Here is a 19,179-nt window from a genome sequence, read left to right on the forward strand (position 1 = left end):
CCTGGAATAAAAAATTATTTTCCTATGCAAACCAGACATGTGATCAGTGTTTCTCCCCTTTTCTCCACAATTTGGAATGCCCAATTCCTAATGGGCTCTAAGTCCTCGTGGTGGAGTAGTGACTCACCTCAATCCAGGTGGTGGAGGACAAATCTCAGTTGCCTCCATATCTGAGACCATCAATCTGCGCATCTTATCACGTGGATTGTTGAGCACGTTACTGCAGAGACCTAGCGTGTGTGGAGGCTTCATGCTATTCTCCGTGGCATCCATACACAACTCACCATGTGCCCCACCGAGAGCGAGAACCACATTATAGCGACCACGAGGAGGTTAATCCAACATGACTCTATCCACCCTAGCAACCAGGCCTTAAGAAGCCTGGCTGGAGTCACTCAGCACGCCCTGGATTCGAACATGTGACTCCAGGTGTGGTAGTCAGTGTCTTTACTTGCTGAGCTACCCAGGCCCCCCTGTCCTAATACTTTGTATAAAAAGATTGGTCAGAAGGGACACAGTCAGTAGGTATGACATTAAAGCAAATAACTTTTTGAGTTTAAGTAATTAATCTTATTTTAAAATGTTTGGGGTCATTTTGAAATTTAAACACAACAGGAGAGTTAAGGGAGTAGGAAAATATTTGGCATACTATTCCATGAAGAAAAAAAAAAACAAAAAAAACAAACTTTAACTTCTTGCTAAATTTCTCTGAAAACAAAATGTTAGCTTCAGTCACCATTCACTTTTATTGCATCTTTTTTACAATGAAAGTGAATGGTGACCACCAAGGCTGTACTAACGTCTCCTTTTGTGTTTCCATGGAAGTCATACAGATTTAGACATTTGTTAATGATGCCTACCTTATAGAACAGCCTTCCCTCTCAGTAGCACGGCTACAGTTATTTGAAATACTGTATCTGTAGGCAACTCACAAGGTTTTGGAACAGAGCAACAGTCTCAATTTATGCCAATGTGAATTCATATCGGATGTGAAAGTCTTAGCTTGGGCTCATGAAAAACCATGTTTAATTCATGAAGACCTCTGCAGGCCTTTTGAATGTCAAAGTTCTCCCCTACCCGCTAACCCTGAGCACCGTCAAAACGTATGTCTAACTGCAAGATTGGGCCACAAAAGGCCTCTTCTGTTGGGTCTGACAGAATTCATTACTCGCATTAGCGGAGCCAGTGATTCCACAAATTACAGTAGTCTGCACACATTCAAACGCTGCGTGGTGAATAATTCCTTACTTCATCCGTATCTCATTAAGTAAATTATTTGATTCGTATTCACAAGATAATGTTCATTTACATGCACAACTTCAGTCACATCAAATAGAACCACAGCCTTAATTTGCTCAAAGACAAAGAAAGGAATCACTTTGTTCATTCAAGATGGCCCTACTGACACTGTGTGTATTTTATTTCTTAATTTTCCCCATTTCCCAAGCCTCCTCTTTCTTTTCTTTGATTCAGATCGTTAAACAAAAACGCCACAACATTATGAATCTGCTCCTCATTTGCTCACGAGACCCCTAGAGATGTGTGCCATAATGAATGCCTGTCAAGCTAACCTGGCTTCTTGGCCTTTCGTACAGACTCCTGGAAAATGGGCTCTTGTCAAATGAGGGAGGAAAGATTTATTAGGATTAACTTCCAAAAGCCAATAAATTATGCATACATTCTCCAAATTACCTATCAGAACTAGTCCTAAAGGAGAGTCTGCTTCAGTGAGCTGTTGCTTTTGCTCTTTTTGCGGTAGTTTGAGCCATAGCGGTGTAAGTAATTAGCATTTTGTGCGCACTGAGTTTTATATTGACTCTTTGTGAACTTGTGTTCTGGGATGCGTTGGGATAACCTCAAAATTAGACACATGGAGAGCAAGGAAAGTAAATATTAAAGACATTAAAGTTCAATTAATTAGAGACCACCAAGTGACCATGGGCCTCATGTATAAACATTCCCCACTTCTCAAGCTCACAATGGGATTTATAAAAAGTAAACTTGACGTGAAAATGTGTGGACCACCACACAAGCTGCAACCCTTGCGTACGCACTCTTTACTGCTGTGGTGGCTTGGCGACTCCAGCTGGACAAGTAATGAACTGAACAGACTGATTATAAACACTGCTTCTCATTAAATACACAGCATTTGAATAAAAGTGTATGTAGTTAAGCACATGAATCAAAATGTATCATTATCCAGCTAAAATTAGGCTATATTAATTTTATGTAACTAATTGAAAAGGCATTCAAATATAAGCTTTAATAAGGAAATATTGGTAGTGGATGCACAGACAGTCAAATACAAAACAAAAGGTAAACTTGCACATTTTGTTTTTAAAAAGCTCTTTTAGTAATCCAATGATGTCAGACAATAGTTCAACACTGCACACATCATTTTATAATCTTTGTTTTGTTTCCAGTATTATATGTGTAACTTATCTATAAAACATTCTTAAAACAATTACGAATATTTGCTATTAGAAAATACTGTTTTTCAGGTTAATAGATCTTGTTTAAAAGATGTCTAGATATTTTAGTCTAATATTTTAGTTTTTTTTTTTTTTTTTTTTTTTTTTTTAAGCACCAGCATCTAACTTATAGGCACCTGAGGCATTAACAGTCTATATTATCTCCCGTGTTCATAGTTTCTCATACCATTAAACTCAGTAGTCACGTGTCTGGATGGCGATATGCATATGGTAATTGTATGTAAAGGAGGATATGCGTAGTAAAAACAGGCAAAAATAATGAATTGATTTCAAACAGGTTTCCCCAACATTACCCCCATCTGCCATTCGTTGGATAAACATGGTCCCACCCCAAACTCGTGCAACTGGTTCAGCCAACATTGCTCTGTCGGGCTGGTTCGGTATGCTCAATGTTTTGATAGTACCACAGAGTTTTTAGCAAAATAGACGTACAATGGCTTTCTTACATTTAGCAGGGATAGTAGAAAGTACAAAGTACATGTATTTTAACAGTGAAAAAAAAAAAATATATATATATAAAAATTACACACTTCAGCTTTAAGCAAAGTGCATACTACAAGACTGAAGCTTGTCACATTTTCATGTTAAGTCTGCGACTAGTCTGTGACAGAAATCTCCAGATCGTAACCAGCTCGTAGCGCATGCCCGTCACAGATGCTACAGAGTTCAACAGTGTCTGCCTACTTTTTCAGCCATCTTGGTTACATAACATAACTATTTTTCCAATTATGTATTTTTCTAAAGGGATTTCACACAATCCATAAGAAATCACTTCTAAGCCATGAACCAAACCATCCAGCACATAAGAAATTCCAACATTTCAAACTGTGATTTGAAGCAAAAAAATTTATATATATATATAATCTGACAAAAAGACAAAGGTATAAGACTGTGTACTATATACAGTATCTTTAATGATGGAAAAAAAAACTACAATCCCATGAAGCATTGAGAATAAGAAATGATGATAAAAATATAAAACTATTGACTTATATTGACTTAATTAAATAATAATCATAGAAACAACGTATTTCAATTGTATTAGAAAATATTATAAGTAGTAAATAAATAAGTAGTTTGATAGTGTATGGAGAATAATTGTGTCATTCACAGTGCATCATGGAAGTGGACGGTTGCTGCTGGGCATGTTTGGTGCATTTTGTTAGTCATGTTTCTATGATTGGTTGACAGTTTCCCTTTGGGATTCATGATTAGTGTAGTTCTTCCACTAGAAATTAGAAACTAGAAATTCCACTATAAAACACAATTTTTAAAGAAAATGAAGATGAAATAACATGGAGTGATGGCTTCGACAGAGGCAAATACCATCAATTAACAACCTTTGAGCTCAAGGTAGGTCTGTTTTTAAAGATTTTGAAGTTATCATTAAAATCATATTCCCCTATGGAAAAAAAAATTGTGAGATTATTGGTCCAGACTGTTTCATTCCATTCTAGTGTATGCACTTGCGCGTCACTTTGCAAATAGTTGCAGAAGCTACAATGAATTTGAAATGATGAAGGTGTGTGCATTTGACATTTTGCCAATGACATTTTGAGAGAGCAAAAGAGTTATAAAGGAGGGCGTGGCAGTGGGAAGTGGAAGCCAACAAAACCCCCATCAAACTGCTGCCCATGCCTCGCCAACTGCTGTCTCATCCATATTGGATGCAAATCTGCAATAACAACCACATGCCCTTCCTCCATGTTGTCAAGAATCAACTCTTGCATTGTCTTTAAATGTGCATAGGGGTTGTGCACTTGGCGTTAATCATTTGTGCATTCCGATCATTAACTATTAACAAATGTTTTTTTTCTAGTAAGCCAACCCAATTTTTTGTCAACTAACATCTGTTTCCAGAGTGTTCTGATCAGTGGTACTCTCTCCAGAGGCAATTTACACTATTTTTTTAATGTAGCTTTCAACTGATCTTGCATTCAAATCCTTTCTTAATGTTTTTTTTTTTTTTCTGTCTATTACAGGTCCATAGAGGAAAGAATTGAAGGAAATTAAGGATAAGATGCCCCATTTCGTCTGTCCCACCATTCAACAGTATCTTCAACACAGAGCTCTGTTTCTTAATTGATTCCTTATCAAGGACTCTCCAGGAGTGATCGGATACAATGATAATCAATCAACTTACTTTCCTCCTGCTGTGCTGCTTGCTGGGCTGCAGCAGTGCACTGATCCGTCCGGTGCCTGGAATTAGCACGTCGGATCGGGATGGACGGACGCTACACCGCACTAAACGAGGATGGATGTGGAATAGTTTCTTTCTCTTAGAGGAATGGACCGGAACTGGAAAGCAGTATGTTGGAAAGGTAAGAGCAGCTTTTCTAAGAGCTAGTTTGTGGAAATAAACAGTGCAAGGAAGCTTACTGTGATTTTCCAAGTACAACATGTTCTTGGATTTCAAGGGTTGTCAGTGGTTTGGGTTAGGGTTTAGGGTTAAATATTGGACTATGTGTCTTAGAAAGTAACGTTATTCTGGGACTAAATCAAGGACACCCTGTGGATATTTCTGAATTTTGCAAATGTTACAGTGCTTTCAAAGTGAATCATGAGTGGAGAGAGTCATTATTCTTAAAGCTGCATCATTTACGCCATACACAACAAAGAATGTTATGGTATTACCATGTTTTATGGACACTGTACTATCATGGTAATACCGTGGTATTCTCTGAAGTGCCATACATTGCCATTTCAAAACCATAGTATAGTAATCACACATTTACCATTATATAGTTTATCAAAATACCATGGTATTACCATGTGAAACTTGGTGCCGCCAAAGTACTTTTTCATAAATAGCATTTTAGGGTGTTTGCACAGCATAAATATATTAATGTACACATTTGGCAGACGCTTTCATCCAATGCAGCTTGTGCTGTTTTTAGTATACATTTCTAATCAGTATGTGTTTCTTGGGAATTGGACCCATGACATAGATGTTGCTAGTGTCACACTCCCTGTTGAGCTACAGTATATATGTGAGCAACATTTCATTCAGCCTTACTTCCATTAACACAAAACACAAACATGGCCAAGGGTCAGCGATGAAAGTGAATCACAAACATCAAATGAACTAATACCTGCTTTTGGCATGATAGCAGATGATGTATTAGAAAAAAAAAAAAAAAAAAAAAAAAATCAATGAGGATGCAGGCTATTAGAATTAATCAATGTGTAGGAAACAGTGCCATAATAACCCACTTTATATTGATGACCACATCCTGACATTCAGAAATCGAAATGAGTATGTGGGATTGACTCAAAAGCTTACATTATCACCATGACATGATAATAACAGCCATGATGTCCAAGCTTGCAGCATACATATACAATACATCACATAATTCATCAAATCCATTGTGTAAACTTACTAATGCTTATGTTGTCATTTTCCTTCCAAAATGATGTCACTTCCTGGTGAATGATGTCATCAAGGAACTGCTTTTTGTAATTTAAAGGAATATTATGGGTATTACAAAACTGGATGCAATGTGATATTGAGGACAATCTATATAAAGATCTATAAAATTATAACCAACTAAAACAAGATTTCTAAGAAAAGATGTTTTGTCTGAAACATTTTGACTAGTGAAAAAAAGAAGGAAGAAATACCTGATTTTAGATGTTTAACTTTAAGATGCATTATATGGAGGGCAAGTGGGCCTGGTTACTCAGTGGGAAGCATTGCCACCTCACAGCAAGAAGGTCACCAGTTTGAGTCCTGGCACAACCTGGGCCTTTATGTGTGGAGTTTGGAGTTTTCTCAGTGTTTGCGTGAGTTTCAGGCCAAAGACATGCAGGTCAAGTGAATAGGAGACTCTAAAATTGCCCATAGGTGTGAGTGAGAGTTTGACTGTGCGTTTTAGCCCTGTGATGGACTCGCCACTTGTCAAGGGTGTTTCCCCGCCTTCAGCATGATATAGTTTGGATAGACTCAAGCACTACCCATGACCGTGCATAGGATAAGTGGCTACCAACCCGATCTCATGAAAATTCGTACATAATTTACGAGTTGGCTATTTCGTACGGTCTCGCACGATGTTGTTCGCATAAACTCATACGACTTCATCATATGCAAATGCCCAGATGTGTAATGCGGATTTAATGAGAGTTCTGTGCACAAGGCGTTAAGGACATACTGATTAATATTATGCCCTTACCCAAACCCCTTATCTAAACTTAACCAATCAACAAAGTATGTAAACATGTTAGGAAGCTGTTGTGTGTGACAGAAGCAAGTAATTGTCGCGTATTAGATGGAAACAATGTCCAGCAACATCATTGGCTGTAGTGAAAGTTATAGGAATTCAAACGAGTGCAGTCGCATGATATCTGTCATGATTCACTTTTGTTTTGCCTTGTGTTTTGCCCCTGTCATCCGTTTCCCTCAGACAACACTTCCCATAATTCCCTGCCCTCATCACTGCCAGCTGTTCCCTACTGTTCTCACCTGTGTTTCATTCACTCATTAACCCCTGTGTATATAATGCCCTGATTTCTACCCAGTCCTTGTCAGTTGTTATGTGTTTCTCTCCCGTTCATATGTACTGAGTTCCCATCGTTTTGCTTGTTTTATTCCCTAGTTCTCAGTTCTGCTGTGTTCCAGAGTTTTCTATGTCAATTTGTACCACACTTTGTTTCTTTATTAAACTTATTAAGCCGCACCTAGATCCTACTCTTGTGATTCCCTTCGAAACATTACAGAACAACTGACCGCACAAATGGATCTAGCGGCTATGTTCATTCAGTTGAGCCGGGAGGACTTACCCGTTATGGAGTATTCCCATCGTTTCTGCACCATTGCCTGCCTCCCATCTCAAGTCAATATACCGGATTGGTTTAACAGCTCACCGATGGAGGGAACTGCCTGAGATAGGAGACCACACATGGAGGGATTACATGAGGTTAACCCAGGAAACTCTCGCTTCTGAGGATCCTCCTCTCTCTGTCCCGATCCCGGCTTCCGAACCTTCCACGCCTGAGTCCTCTCCACGCCATGTCACAGTCAAGTCTGAGTCTGCTCCACGCCATGTCACAGCCACAACTGAGTATGCTTCGCGCCATATCACGGCCAAGCCTCCCGCGGCTCATCTTGAAGCCTTCCATGGCCCGTCTCCAAGTTGAATGATCTGCCACTGATGTGGATATGCTATGGCATATGGCCATGAAGACCTCACAAATTGTCAGCGTCACACCTGCCACGGCCAACGAGCCAACGCCCATGCCTGCCACAGCCAACGAGCCAATGCCCACGCCTGCCACGGCCAATGAGCTGGAAGCCTCATCCGTCCCAGAGCCAGTGTTGCCAACCTCGTCCATCCCAGAGCCTGTGTTGCCAGCCTCATCCGTCCCAGAGCCAGTGTTGCCAGCTTCGTCCATCCCAGAGCCAGCATTGCCAACTTCGGCCGTCTGGAGGAGGAGGAGGAGGAGAAGAAAGGCTTCTTTTCCCATGTCTCTTCCCGTGTACACAACCACAGAGGTCATTTCCAAGTCTCTGCCCATTTTCACAAACACTGAGGTCGTTCCTGAGTTTCTGCCCATATCCACAACCACAGAGATCATTCCCAAGTCTCTTCCCATGTACACGACCACGGAGGTCGTTTCCAAGTTTCTGCCCATGTTCACAACCACGGAGGTCGTTCCTGAGTCTCTGCCCATGCCCATGACCACAGAGGTCATTCCTGACTCTCTGCCAGTGTTCACGACCACAGAGGTCATTCCCGAGTCTCTGCTCATGCTCACAACCACAGAGGTCATCCCCGAGTCTCTGCCAGTGTTCACGACCACAGAGGTTGTTCCCGAGTTTCTGCCCGTGCCCATGACCATAGAGGTCATTCTCGAGTCTCTTCCCATGTTCGCAAGCACAGAGGTCATTTCCCAGTCATCCAGGACTCTTTGTCTCACGCCTTGCACAGCTCCGACTTCCGTGGCTTCACCCCTCGAGCCTGCCACAGCTCCGCCTTCCACGGCTCCGCCCTCAGAGTCTTCCACGGCTCCAGTCTCTAGTCTGTGGCCACCTCCCAGGCCTCCTGACCCTATCTTGACCCTGTGGTCACCACCCAGGCCTCCTGACCCTGTTTCAGCCCTGTAGCCACCAACTATGCCTCCTGATCCAGTCCCTACCCTGAGGTGGTCTTCTGGGTCTTCTGGTCATCTGCCTGATCTGCTCTAGTCTCCTTGGTCTCATGGCCATCCACCTGATCTGCTCTTGTCTTCTGGGTCTTCTGGCCATCCGCCTGATCTGCTCTGGTCTCCTTGGTCTCTTGGCCATCCGCCTGAGTTGCTCTGGTCTCCTTGGTCTCCTGGCCTTCTGCCTGATCTGCTCTGGCCTCTTTGGTCTCCGGCTCCATCTTGGCCCTGCCTCTTCCTTGGGCTGCCCATTGGGGGGGGGAGGGGGGGGTTATGTCAAGATTCACTGTTGTTTTGCCTTGTGTTTTGCCCCTGTCATCCGTTTCCCTCAGACTACACTTCCCATAATTCCCTGCCCTCATCACTGCCAGCTGTTCCCTATTGTTCTCAGCTGTTTTTCATTCACTCATTAACCCCTGTGTATATAATGCCCTGATTTCTACCCAGTTGTTGTCAGTTGTTATGTGTTTCTCTCCTGTTCATTTGTACTGAGTTCCCATCATGGATGTTTTGTTTGTTTTATTCCCTAGTTCTTAGTTCTGCTGTGTTCCAGAGTTTTCTATGTCAATTTGTACCACACTTTGTTTCTTTATTAAACTTCTTAAGCCGCACCTAGATCCTGCTCTTGTGATTCCCTTCGAAACGTTACAATATTGTACGAATTAGCCAAATTTAGAAAAGTTGTATGAATCCTGACGATTTCGCCATAACAGTGTGTCGGTGGCTACAGAAAATGGATGGATGGATATATGGAAGACCACATTACTCAAAAATAAATTATTAAATAAATAATTAAAGGAGTCATGAAGTGCTTTTTTATAATTGTATTATCTTCCCTGAGGTCCAATGAAAATGTTATAAAAGTTTTTTTGCACCAAAACAGCCACAGTTTAGTAATATATGATTATTTTCCACCCTGTTCTTGGCCCTCTGTCTGAAACGCTCGGTTTTGGCCTAAGCGCCTACTTAAAACTTCAATGTATATGTCCACTGTTCTGATTGGTTAATATCATGCAGCCCCTCAGATTAGAAAACTAAATCGGGAGAGAATGAACCTCAACATTATTAAACTAAGTTTCAGGGTTTACACATAACACACATCCAACACATTGCACCTGAATATATTAAACTGTTAAACTATCAAACAGTCATGACATTTGAAATGAAATGGTTTACTTACATTTTTGAAGTGTTTTTAACTGCCCCATCCTTCAATAACAGTTCCTTTGGAAAGCTTGAATCATATTTTGACTGTTCACAAGCAATCCATGCTGACATGAGCTGAAAAAAAACATTGAAATGGTCAAAGACATTCATCGTCCATTGTCAGAGATGTCCATCGTCAAAGACGTCCTACATTTACATACATCAACAATTTAAAATAGGCAGCAGCTGAATGAGAGAATTGCTTCTCCCTTTCAGAGTTGTAACTTGACACCGCATCTTTTAAAAGCGGCGAGAAGCATGGCAGCTGTCAAAGAGTCTGTGTAGTTCATGTTTATTTACAAAATAATTCAAAATAGTCCAGATGGGACCCCTTTGGTGTTTTGTTGAATAGATAGCCACACAAGGCCTGACATTTTGAATTGAACTGAGCGCCAGTGGGCGGGGCCAAGGGGGCGATAAAGCGTTTTGTAGGATGTGTAAAAACAAATGAGCAATGTTTTGAGATGTCACGAACAGACAGATTTCAAAACGAGATGTTTCAGCAGGGTGGCAACTATAAATGTTTTTTTTTTAAACTGGGGAGGAAGTTTTGAGTTCTGAAATTTAAAGTATATTTTTATAGTACAGTTTCCTCACATATGTCTAAATTTCAAAGAAAATTTGATTCTCCATTTCACAACCCCTTTAAATAAATCACTAAAAAAAATATGAAACTGTAAAAAATCATTAAATTCATAATTTACTCACTAAATAAACTAATAAGTGTCCCTTTTATTTCAATTTAGGACTAAATTCAGTTTTCATTTTAGCATTAGCTTTGGGTTGATTTTTCATTGAAGCACAAGCTTTCTGTCTTTTCAATTTAATTTTAAGGGTTAAGACTATTGGTGTCACTCAACGACAATGGGTGTGCCTTTCAAAGTAGGACGTCCTCTTCCATAATGACCTTCTCTCACAAAATCAACATCATGTTGTGCATTTTGAACATACTGCACAACAGTTAAGATTGGTTCAATGTAACTGTAATTTACAGTTTTTTTTTTTTTTTGCTATACATTTGTCTTACATTTTCTATATGGATTTAAATTAAGTCATTGCCAATGTTTTGGCTGGCAACTTCATCTGCAAACGTTAACAAGAAATCACTTATTGTAAAGCTCAGCAATTGTTGAGGTATGGAAACGTGCCTAAACTCACTGCCTAAAAAAACGTGCCTAGACACACTGACCAGAAAGTCAATAAAAAGGTTTTTGAAAGGTGATACCCACTGGCGCTGAGTGTCGTGTTGATAACCGTAACCCTGAAAATGAAAAGACACAAAGCTCATGACTGAATAAAAAAAATACATAAATAAATAAATAAATAAATAAATAAATAAAATAACTTAAAGATAATGCTAAAATGTAAATGGATGCAAACTAGTTTATTTTGTAATTTAATTATTAATTTCATCATTTTGTAGTTTTCTAACAATTTCATAATTTATTTAATTATTTATTTAGATATTTAGATATTTATTAAATTGTTTCATAATGAGTCATTTTGCCGTACATTTAATTTTTTCAATTATTTTTTAAATGCCAATTTTCCATGCTAGAAGATAGTGCATAGCACCTGGGGAAATAGCAACAGTCTGGGGAAAAAAAAATAAATAAATAATAAATACATAAACACAGAACATACAGAACACGACATTACTTAATTTACTGTCATGTTCGTTATAATATTATAATATTGTGATAAAAGGAAATTATTACAATTTACATCTTTAAAAATTTGTGAGTTTGAGGCCATGAAAAAATACTGCAAAACAGTAATATCCCAAAACACACAAGAGTCAAACCTCTGTGGGCCAAGGATTCTGTGCCTCCATCCGACAAAGTGGTTGAAAAGTGGCCCTGCCAGTGTGACAGGATTGAGTTAAAATCAAAAAGCCGAGCTGCCCTTCGCAGCTTGTGTAGCGTCAGATCAGAGAGGAATGCTTGTCAAGCCAGCAGCATCAACAACAAGTGCAAAGACAGCAGTCCTTTGGAAAGCAGCAGTTACAATCCTGGTTACGGTGGAGGGGAGGGAAGAGAGGGGTTGCTGTTGACGGGCAATTTTATGACAAAGACGCTTACTTTCATCATCGCCTTCATCTTTTGCAAGTAAACAAGTGTCATGTGATGGGTTTGGGGTGGAGAGAGGAGTGGTAGCACAGACATACAACATCTCTTCCTCTTATGTTGGAGGGTTGTGGAGAATATTGCAGACAAGAAAACTGTCTGAGAGCACGGCAACAGTGAGAGGAGGAGAGCGGGAGAGAGTGGGTGAGAAAGAAAACAATAAATCAATCAAAAATAAGAAAGAGATTCCGCCCTCATACCGTTGCATTTTACGTGACAAGGCAACAAAACAGCATTGACTGAGAAGAGTCCATCAGTTGAAGAAGTTTCAATCTCAGCAGTGGTCTGGCTTCTTTCCCAGAGCTTTGATGCTTCTCTTTTTTTCTCTCTGTCTATCTCTCCCTCTTTTTCTGACTACTTGCTTTTTCCTGGCATGACAGCAATGGCATGCTTTTGGTCCTCTTCTCTTCCACCATCCACTATCGTTCCCAATTAAAGTGCCATAAAGACACAGGGCTCCCATAAATACTGTAGGAGGGCGAGGGAGAAGGAAACACCCTCATGCTGTTTTGGATAGACCACTGTGGAGCAACTTGATCATTCATTCCATCCATTTTCCACATAACTGTGTGTGTGTGTGTGTATGTGTGTGTGACAAGTGGGATCTTTGTGTAACCTGATGGATGGGTGCTTACAGTCCCAGTGAGAAGCCATCAAAGCCATTGATGGTTCTCTCATAAAGATAATTCAACAACCTTTACAGAGCCTTGTGGGATATCATATTTATTTCTATACATCCAAGGCTACCATCAGCCCCCTGTCACAGACAAGCCCTAAAAGAGGATATTTATATTTGAGTGTGAGGCTAGAAATAATTCATAAAATGGGAAGAAACTTTCCAATAAAACAACAGACCTCTGTCAGTGTGCTTCAAGCATTTATAGTGTGTAGCATGTGTTCATTAATTATGCACATATGCTACAAGTCTAAAGTTTTGATATACTTGACAGAATTGTGATCTTAAAAACATGCATAAGATCTAAATAACTAAAGACTTTAGCATAAAAGCTCACAATTAGTTTTGTAGATTAATATACTGTAAGTGCCCACATATTAATTTCTTTACAAAACACATTTTTTTAAGTTATTTTAAGTTGGATAGTTAAGAAAAAGCAGCCAACAAGCACTCAGCAAAGATAGTTTAGATTTGTTTAAAGCCCATACTTCAATTTGTGTTATTTGCAGACTGATATCACTGTAAATTCGGACACAGTTTGTCAAAAATTTTGCTGCTGAACTTGGTCTATACATATCTAAATTAGAATCACTGCCTCCAGTGGCTGAAGCTGGAAGCGTTTTTGAAATATATGGGCACACGTGACCTCCCGTTTCCGAGTGGAATGTTCACACAGTGGCGCAACAAGGGAGTTTTTAGTTCTAAATGATATAATACAGTCAACATGAATGCATATTTTATTAACTCCCCCCTCAAACCAAACCCCAACCTTAAATGTAACCGTCAATGGAGTAAAAATGTAATTTAAGAGCGAAAATGCAACCATGTAAAAACGATTACTTCCTGGTTCTCACAGGACCAGAACCTGTGCTTCAGAGGTTGTTTGCACAATACACTATCAGTAGTAGGGATGTAAACAAAAACTAAAAATGCTACTTCGGTAACAAGTTGAACTAATATACAAAATATGTAGTGATACTAGAGTTCATGCTGTACTGGTAGTACCAAGCAACGACTCATTTCAATATCCGTGCACTGCCTGACTGACAAACGACTTAATCCAAATGTGCAAAGGCTTATTTGAGAACATGCACTGTTAGTCCTTTTACACTGATTTAAAAATGACTCAAATTAAAATCATTATATTTTCTAGTGTGATTATCAAACCGCAAACAGTTATATTAAATAAATATACAGCCCGCATGTGCTGCACGCTTCAAAATGAATATGTGAAGTTGTTCATTTGCTGAAAACACATCATTCACACGCTGTGTGTGTTTTAATAGATCAGTGGTTCCCAAACATTTTTACATTTGTGTACCCCTCCAAACTTTCGCATATCCCCTCTCTAATGCATAGATAAGGTATTTTGAAAATATGTATATTTGACACAATTATCTTCCTTATTATTATCCCTTATATCAAACATGTTATATTTATCATAAACATATTAAATAAATGGCTTATTGATGAATGAGATGGGTGTGCTAGATATGACATAACTGCATAATTTGCAAACTCCCCCCTCATCATGTTGCAGGAGCAGAACACAGTACCAGCACTTTATAAGAGCTGCGTGTGAATGTAGAAAATAACTTGGCCACACCAGTGCGAGTGACATCTGACATCTGTCATCAAAGCTTATGAACTAATGACCATCAGAATCAAAACTCAATATGCACCTCACCTTATATACAAATTACCATTCAAACTGCGATAAAAAAGATACATAAACTAAAATTATGGACGACTGAAATGTGCAAGTCTGGTAAAACAGCAAAGAATCATTTTTAATTACTATCATCTGCGACATCACCTAGATTGGGTTATTTCATTGCATTGGTAATTATTTGACCTTTATGTCACACCCATTTTGGTGTTTCTACACTAGAGGGCACACAAGATTATTTTTTGCCAGTGAGAAATACATTAACTCAGTATGACTGTTGTTTTAGACTGGGATGCATGGGTGGGGCCAGAAGAGTGGCAGGGGGTGGCAGCTGCCACCCTAAAAATGAGCTTTGCCACCCCACTTGCCACCCCAACTCGGACCCGCTTGCATCCTGGAGACAGTGCACTACGGCTTAACCTGTTCGTGTCGCGCATGGTCCATAACAGCATTCCGCCTGTGTCTGGGAGGACACAGCATTCTGCCTCAGTAGAAAAACCTTGACACACCCCTGCTGGGATGATTTTAAAAGAAAGGTAAATCTCAGGATTTTGTTTGCGTACTCCCATCGTCACCTCACATACCCCCAGGGGTAAGCGTACCCCAGTTTGGGAAACACTGTAGTAGATGACAGAAGAAATCACACATTCACTGTGAAGCATGCAGCTACTGCAGGCTATATATTTTATAACTGAAAAGCAATATTTTGTGTTTTAATAGTCACACTGAGCCACACAACCAACCACTTATCTGGAGATGTGAAGCTACTGTCAAAAACACAGAAACGGAAAAGCCTTCACGTCAAAATAAAAGTTCAATTCAAAATAAAAGCTTGATGCATAAAATTGTTTAAATAAATAATACATTATTATTATTATTATTATTATTATTATTATTATTATTATATTTAAGCAATATTTCATAAGAAATAATGCTGTCATACTGATTAGGAGTTTTCATAATTGTTTTCATTTATACCGTGATGCTCTGTTGTAAAGTCATATGTATGTATGTATATATGTATAGCACTTTTCACAACACACATTGCTTCAAAGCAGCTTTACAGAAAAGCATGCATTAACAAAAAATGAATCTGTAATATCTATAAAGTCTTAGAGTGATCATTGTGTAGTTTGCTTAAACATGATTGTAAATTGTGTATAAAAAATAAATCATTAAATATTTAATTAATAATTGTATTTAGAACCCCTGTGAGTAAGCCGAAGGCGACTGTGGCAAGGAACACAAAACTCCATAAGATGCTGGTTAATGGAGAAAAATATCCTTGAGAGAAACCATAATGAATATAATGCCAATGTTATGCAGCATGTTATATGACAAAAATAAGACCAATGCTGTGTTTTAGATTATGATGTGAGAATATTTACTGACACACATCATTAAAATAATAATAATAATAATAATAATAATAATAATAATAATAATAATAATAATTAATGGTATGTTAAAAGGTAACTGTTTATTTGCATCTGGTTAAAGTTTTATTAACTAATTTGATTAGACTTTTTTTGTTTTATGAATTTTAATCAAAGTTTAAAACATTGAAGTGGGGTACATTGATATTTAACTTGTTATATAGGCTACAGGAGTGACAGCCTTAATCAGTAGTGTTAGAGGGACAGGTAAACTTCATTTTATTTCCTGTGTGATCATGTTATTTAAAAGTTTTTATTAATTTATCATTATTCTACTTATGTGGAAAATAGTCATAATAAAGAAGGAGTTGGTGTGTCCAAACGTTTGACTGGTTGTGTAGGTGTTTACACAAGAGACATGTGTACTGAAACTTAACAGAATATTACAAGTTTAAATCTTAGCACTTGTGTTTGAAAGAGCAAAATATATCATAATTTATAATTCAGTTAGTTCACTATACTCTATGTGAGAAAAATCTACTCCTTTGATTTAAAATGAAAAAGCATCAGGCACAAATGCAAAACAAGTAGGATTAAAGAGACAGTTTTCAAAATGAATATTTGTGATGACTCAAGCTTAAAAAAATATATATTCAAAAAATATTCAGAAATCTTCTGACAGATTTTTACTGCAAAACACACCATTTTAAGCCTGACCCCATAACTTAAGGACACAAAGAAAATCAACAATCCATTTTATAATGTTCTTAATCAGAACTGGTAATGTTGATTAGGACAGGGGCATATATTATTGTATTGTATTCACAATACAACCCCTCAGTGTTTAATCAAAATCTACTCCCTTGGATTACCGCAAAAATAAAATTCGATTTGTCCCCTTTTCATTAAAAAAAGTACAAATCTGGGTGATAGTTAGGCACTTACAATGGAAGTATTGGATCCAACCCGTAAACGTAAATCACTGTTTTAAAAGTATAGCCATGAGACAAAAACAATATGCATGTTAACATGATTTTAGTGTGATAAAATCACTTACTAACATTTTCTGTGTAAAGTTATCCAATTATATAACTAAGTAATACCATAAATCCTTAAAAAAATAAATAAAAAAAAATGATTTAAACAACTTTACAGCTTAAAAAACATGATTTCAACAGAAGAATTAATGTAAGGCCTTTATAAAATTAATTCTAACAATTTGCCCCATTCACTTACTGCCTCCTCTGTAAGTAAGTGCCTCAATATATCTTTTTTTTTTTTTTTTTTTTTTTTTTTTTAAGAAAAGGAGGGAAAGCTGAAAGGCAAAAATAGTGCTAGTAGTACCTCAAAAGTAATTGGAATGAAAAAAGAACTAGTGACCATGCCAAAAGAGTTGAAAAGAAAAGTTTTCAGTGAGGAAAAGAAGGGTTCATTTCTAGCTTTACTGGCAGAGGGATGCAGTGAGTGTCAGGTTGCTTCGTTAGTTCCTTACATATTTAAAATACAGACCGGCAGAGGGTGAAAAGAACTCTCCACATAATTACAGCTTGTTTGGAAATGACACCCAATAAAAATACTTTGCTCACAAGTAATATTTACCTTGTATTTTTTGTTGTCTTCACAGATCACGTCTCCTATTTCATCTCAAACTTGCTCTTCACTGACACGTTTGCTAATTAACACTAACTTTTGAAAATAATGATAATAATGTAACTTAATTTGTATATGGATTTTCATAGTTTAATATTGAAAGTCTGGGTCTGGGACAAGGCTAATGCAGTAATATTTACAATATTTACATATACAAAGCATTTGAAAAGTAAAAAAAATAAAAAAAAATAAAAAGAAAGAAAAACAAATTAAGGCATGGTAAAATGTGTTCAATTCAGTTTCCAATTCCCTCATGCATATACAAATAAATAAATAAATAAATAATTACAATTATCTGTTTGTTTTGATGAAAATAAACCCCTGGGACATGAAAGTTGAAGAAACACCCATATATTTTTGACATTAAAGTCACACTTAAAAATGAATTAAATTCATTGCATTAAATATAGTATATAAAAACCAGTGGAGTATTCAAATAAATTATGATTTGTTTAGCCCTTTTTAAAATTATTTTTAACCAACTGGTCCAATTGTCATATTTAATGGATGTATTAAGTAAACCTACCACAGGTTTAGTTGATCACATAAACCCTTAAATGCATGGTCATTTTGCCAAACATTATTACATACCCCAGCACTTACAGTATCTCTATCATAATTGGATCTCCAAAATGCCCAGTTACCGTAGTTTACATTTTTCAAAGCATTTTTAAGACAATTAGAAAATGATATAATAAAAAAATATTCTGTTATATTTTGATGGTTTTTTTTATTTTATTTTTTATTATACTGTGTGTGTGTGTGTGTGTGTGTGTGTGTATATATATATATAGATATATATATATAGATATACACACATCAAGGAGATAATGAAACAAATGATAGAACGAGAGTCATTACTTCCATGCTGAAATTTTGAGACTTAACTTTCTTTCAAACGCATATTAAGTTACACATAACATATAGTCTACATATAAGCTACACTTAAGTTACACATATGTATTTTCTCAGGCACTTATTGAATCTTAATAGACGTACAACTTACAGCATTTCAGTAGTACACCCAAATGTAAATAGCCATATCATACTGTTCATGTGTTGTACTTGCTATAGTTTACTTCCATGTTGTTTCTTAATCAAATAGCAATATTAATTGTAAATCATGTTAATCACTAAAACAACAGCGCTACCTTGAGTAACAAATAAAAAAATAAAAAATAAAAAATGAATAATATGTATGTGTACACATATGACATACTGACAATTCACCACCATTAGGTAGAAAATGATATAGTAGTCATTTGTATTAATGTCACACTCATTTGTCTTGTAATAAACAAAGAAAGAACTATCCTGTGGAAGTAAACTTAAATATATATATGAAATAATCATAAAGAATATAATTTATAAAAGTGGAAATAAATATTGTGTCAGTATTACAAGACTTGGGTCACTAAAGACCCTATACACTTTTGGTAATTTAACAAATAAAAAAAAGAAATATATATATATATATATATATATATATATATATATATATATATATATATATATATATATATATATATATACAGGGTTGGGAGGGTTACTTTTGAAATGTATTCCACTACAGATTACAGAATACCTGCTGTAAAATGTAATTTGTAACTTATTTCATTAGATTACTCAAGGTCAGTAACGTATTCTAAATACTTTGGATTATTTCTTCAGCACTGGTAGATTTTCTCACTTGTTTTGACTATAAAAACTCTGCCAGTACAGTAAGACAAAATACACATGTTAAAAAAACATTCTCTGAAAAACCTAAATATCTTATGCAATGTTGTTTCTAAAACAAGATAAATCAAACTGATCTTGTTTTAAGGATTTTTAGATATTTTTA

General features: G+C 37.1%; 1 protein-coding gene across 1 annotated transcript in view; it reads left to right on the plus strand.

The window, feature by feature from the left end:
- LOC127423079 (cadherin-10-like) overlaps nucleotides 1-19,179 on the plus strand; it is a 116,989-nt gene that overhangs the window by 12,251 nt on the left and 85,559 nt on the right. Inside the window, exon 2 of the mRNA XM_051667112.1 lies at nucleotides 4,475-4,813. Coding sequence (XP_051523072.1) covers nucleotides 4,616-4,813 — 198 coding nt within the window. The 5' untranslated portion in view covers nucleotides 4,475-4,615. The remainder of the gene's footprint in view (nucleotides 1-4,474; nucleotides 4,814-19,179) is intronic.

The sequence above is a fragment of the Myxocyprinus asiaticus genome, chromosome 32 (genome assembly GCF_019703515.2).
Source record: "Myxocyprinus asiaticus isolate MX2 ecotype Aquarium Trade chromosome 32, UBuf_Myxa_2, whole genome shotgun sequence".
NCBI classification, from domain to species: Eukaryota; Metazoa; Chordata; class Actinopteri; order Cypriniformes; family Catostomidae; genus Myxocyprinus; species Myxocyprinus asiaticus.